This window comes from Cariama cristata, unplaced genomic scaffold (assembly GCF_000690535.1).
Source record: "Cariama cristata isolate BGI_N322 unplaced genomic scaffold, ASM69053v1 scaffold2560, whole genome shotgun sequence".
In the NCBI taxonomy this organism is placed as follows: Eukaryota; Metazoa; Chordata; class Aves; order Cariamiformes; family Cariamidae; genus Cariama; species Cariama cristata.
Window position 1 is genome coordinate 92615 of NW_009596180.1, and position 3995 is coordinate 96609.

General features: G+C 41.7%; 1 protein-coding gene across 1 annotated transcript in view; it reads right to left on the reverse strand.

Annotated features, from left to right (window-relative positions):
* The window catches only part of LOC104165267 (transmembrane protein 2-like), a 48552-nt gene that overhangs the window by 28360 nt on the left and 16197 nt on the right, over window positions 1-3995 (reverse strand). Inside the window, exon 13 of the mRNA XM_009704846.1 lies at window positions 604-819. Within this exon, the coding sequence (XP_009703148.1) occupies window positions 604-819 (216 nt within the window). The remainder of the gene's footprint in view (window positions 1-603; window positions 820-3995) is intronic.

Consider the following 3995-nt stretch of genomic DNA (forward strand, 5'->3'; position numbering starts at 1 on the left):
ACTGAAAGGATTTGTAGCCCTTTCTACCAAGGTATTGACATCTCAGTTACAGTCTCTGCCTCAAGTGTGCTGAAGAAAACTGCTCTGAAGGTTTAAGACCACCCTGACCTAAGACTGACCATCCCTCAGCCAGTGATTTCCAGATGGGAAATAAATAAGTGTGGGCTTGTGTCTCAACCACCCATTTCACCATCCTGAACACAGTGGGATGTATCACAGAAGTAAGGTCTTCCATTACTGAAACTTGATTCACCAGATTTATTACCAGAGCCCCATGATAGGGTGGCCAAATGCCTGGAAGCAAGAACTAGAAAACACCAAACTTTCTCCCAACTCAATTACAACTTGCAGCTTCTTGTGAGGAATGGGAAGAGACAGGGCTCTTTACAGCCACAGGTTGCAGGCTGCTGCACAACCGGAGCTTTACGGAATTCTTGGAATTAGGTAGATAACACCGAGAGGAGTAAAATTATACCAAATTTATTATTCACCTCTTACGTTACGGAGTGTTGCGTAGGCTTCACTCCATCACTCCTCAGCAGACTACCCAAGGACACCCACCCAACATGACCAGCAACGTTGCCTGCAGCCGCCCCCAGTTACCTGTGCAAATTTCCCAGTACACATCACCCCGTTCCAGCGTGGGACAGTGAGACACCCGGGATGACGCAGCAAGTAGTTATCCGCTCTGCCTATGAAAGCGTCCGGATACCCTGTCACCGAGCCATCCAGATCATGGAAGATAGACATTTTGTCACCATCATTATCATTGTTTCCAAACCACTGGCCCGATCTGCCAAAAAAAACTTTCAGTCCAACCTGGCAGGAGAAAATAAGAGAAAAATTACTGGTTAGCTCTAAGCAAGGACTTGGGTTTGCAGTGTTTTAACAGCCAAAGCAGTGATACAGCTAGAACTAGAAAGCTCTATTGTCTGAGTAAAGAGTTTAGTTTTGCCTCATCCATTTAGAAAAATTTCCAACTATATTGGTTTTCCCCCTCATTTCTTAATCCCAGGAGATATTTTCACAAAAATTAGACTTTCAGTTCTTTGAAATGCAACTGCACAACCATGGATTCCTTGAAATCATACAGCAATAAATTGTGCAGTGGCAAAAGGAAGAGGATGACTCAAAGGGTAGGGAAGTACTGGAAGATTATGAAATTTACTGAGGAATATCAGAGCTGTGATCAAAGAAACAAAAAATACTAGATATTAGGTGAATTCTCTCATACATTTTCAATGGCTGTTCTACGTGGTTCTGTGAGTGCCATGTTTTCCTAATTGTTCCTCCTAAAACCTTATAAAACTCATAGAAGTGACAGCAATTCTCAGAATTGGGCCTTGTGCACATTCTAATATATCCCCTGAAGAATTTTTTTTTTTAGGAAAGAGAAGAAATAACAGGAAGCAGCATTATCCTCATTATGCATAGCTCTGTTTTCAAGAGTTTTTGGTAACTAAGAATCTGTCCTGATATGAAAATCCAGCAAAACAAGGGAACTGCAGACGTTCAGCAAAAAAGCATGGAATATTTTAAAGTCTGCAGAGAAAATTATTACAGTGTGTGATAATTAAGTTCTGAAGTAATCAAGAAAATAACTACTCCAGGTCAAGCACTCTGAATGAATCCTGCAGCAATGTGTATAAAAGCAGACGGTATAAATAGCGACTGGATCACGCTGACCCAAAGGACTGTAATTTGTTCCATTTAGCCCAACTAATTTTAATTGGACTGTGCACATGAGTAAGAATTAGGGTCAGCAGGATCAGGCTGCAAGTTTTCTAAGGGCTTTAAATGTTCTATTTTAACAATAATAAACAGAAGAGCTTAGGAGAATAGGAGCGTCATTGTGATTCTGAGTTAGATGGAAAGTCTCATTGGCTTAAAAAGAATGACCACTGCAGCAAGAGCTACTTGTAGAATAAAAGTCTTTATTCCTTTAAAATTAAAGTAGAGCCTAGGACCATTTTTCCACCACCTTCTTGTCTAAGTACAAGTCTCAAACAAACACCTGAAGCAGTCTCATTTAAAGGAGGCTCAAACACATGGAAATTTAATGTGTATTTTTGAGTGTTTTAAAAACTTTTCTTCCGGCACCACAGGAAATTTTTTTCCCAAAAGGCTACTTGGCAAAGTAGGAGGATCACAAAATTCTTTTTTTTTTTTTTTCTTTCATTTTAATTTATAAAAGAGGAGATATTTAAAAAATGTAAACACTGTGCTGCAGCTCAAAGCTCCATTATAAATACTTTCTGACAGTGCACTTCTGGAGTTGAATATGAAAACGGGCACTTCACTGGGGAGGAGAACAAAGTCAGCTGTACTTCAAAACAAACTAAGGCACAGCCAGTACAGCTTACATTTGATTAACACTCTCAGTGTTTCCATCCAGCAGCAGACAGTTTTGGTGCTAATGCTAATCTGATCTCTAACATTCTCCTCTAAAAAGTCTGAAAGTCAGAAACAAAATGGAAATGTTAATGAGCAGTGTCACATCTTTTATAAGTCTCAAGGTTACCTTGCTTTTGTACACTGCGGGATAGGGGTGCACCAAGTTTGCAGTTATAGCTATGGGAACATGTATTTTTTTTCTAAGTGAACACACATGAAGAAAGACTCAGCTCATCAGGTATGTCCATGGGGAGCTAGGAATGAGCTAGAAGAAGGTGCAGAGACAGGTCATGTCTAGCTACCACACTACTATTCAGACATCTAATTTTCATCAGGTATGGCCCACCTGGGAGTGACATGGTATAAAGGTTGCTTGAATTACCTCTCTGAGGCCTGACAGGGAGACCTGACAGATGACGGTTATGTGAGTACGTAATCTCTTAGGAATATGCTAATTCAACCTGTCCAAAGGCAGCACACCTAACACACCTGCAGAGAAGTCTTGAAGTCTGCAGCGGAAAACACTTTCTACAAAAACCTGCAACTTTTTCTAAAATTCAAGCATTGGCATAAGCTGCCAACAAAAGCCACATCACTGTATCACTGTTATCGTTTTAAGGAAACCACTTTCAGCCAGTGTGAATCTTCCTCTATTTTACCACCTTAGGTCTCTGCCCTCATTAGCATGGCGTTTACTCTGCTGCAGCGATGCAAGCCCTCACCCTGCAAGTTCCCTTTAGTCAGGAGTCTCTTCAGGGTTGTTGTTTTTTTATTTTTCTGCCCTCTTTTTCAGGGAATAACAGACGTGCACTTTAACTCAGCGTCTGCTTTTCTTTTTCCCATCATGAACTGTTTGCAAACTTCTGCTTTGACACAGAAATGCGGCACTATGACAACACAGGCAAAACATAGTAAAGACAACACTAGGACATGTCCATCTCTTAACTAGGTAAAACTGCGATCCCATGGGAATCACTAGACGACAGCTAGGAGCCAGTGCTGGCCTCTCTGAGCTCTCCTGGGGACCACAAACCCACCCAACAGAGACCACTGGGATTTCTTTGGCACAAGTAATTTCAGAGATGCCACAGTATTGGCACAGCTGGCAGTAGAATAGGCTTGAAACAGGGTAGATTCAAGGCTGCAGGGAAAAAATAATCAGAGAGACTATTAGCAATGGGTGTGAATTGGGACAGTTTGTGAGTCTTCTGCACCTGCTAGATGTGGCCTTGTTCATGGGAGCCCAAAAGGTCACATACAACCTCTTGCTCCTCACCTCACTCCACAGGAGCTGTGCAGCAAAAGGACAGAGGGATGAATGGGTTGCTATTTTATGACTACAAAGAGATATATCACGTCTTCTTAAGAAATAACACACAAGCATCTTGTTTGGGCATGGCTCTGTTGTGGGCTGGGTCCATCTCCTCTGAGGGCTCCAAGTCCTACTGACTGACAGTAACCGGATCTAAAAGAGACCGCAGCCATCAGTCATGCCCTCAGCTGGCTTAAGACCAGCTACTGCTTCCACTGCTCTGAAATAACTTTTAAAAAGCACTCTTTTTAAAACAACAAACAAACAAGCCTAGCAATAATGTTCCTGC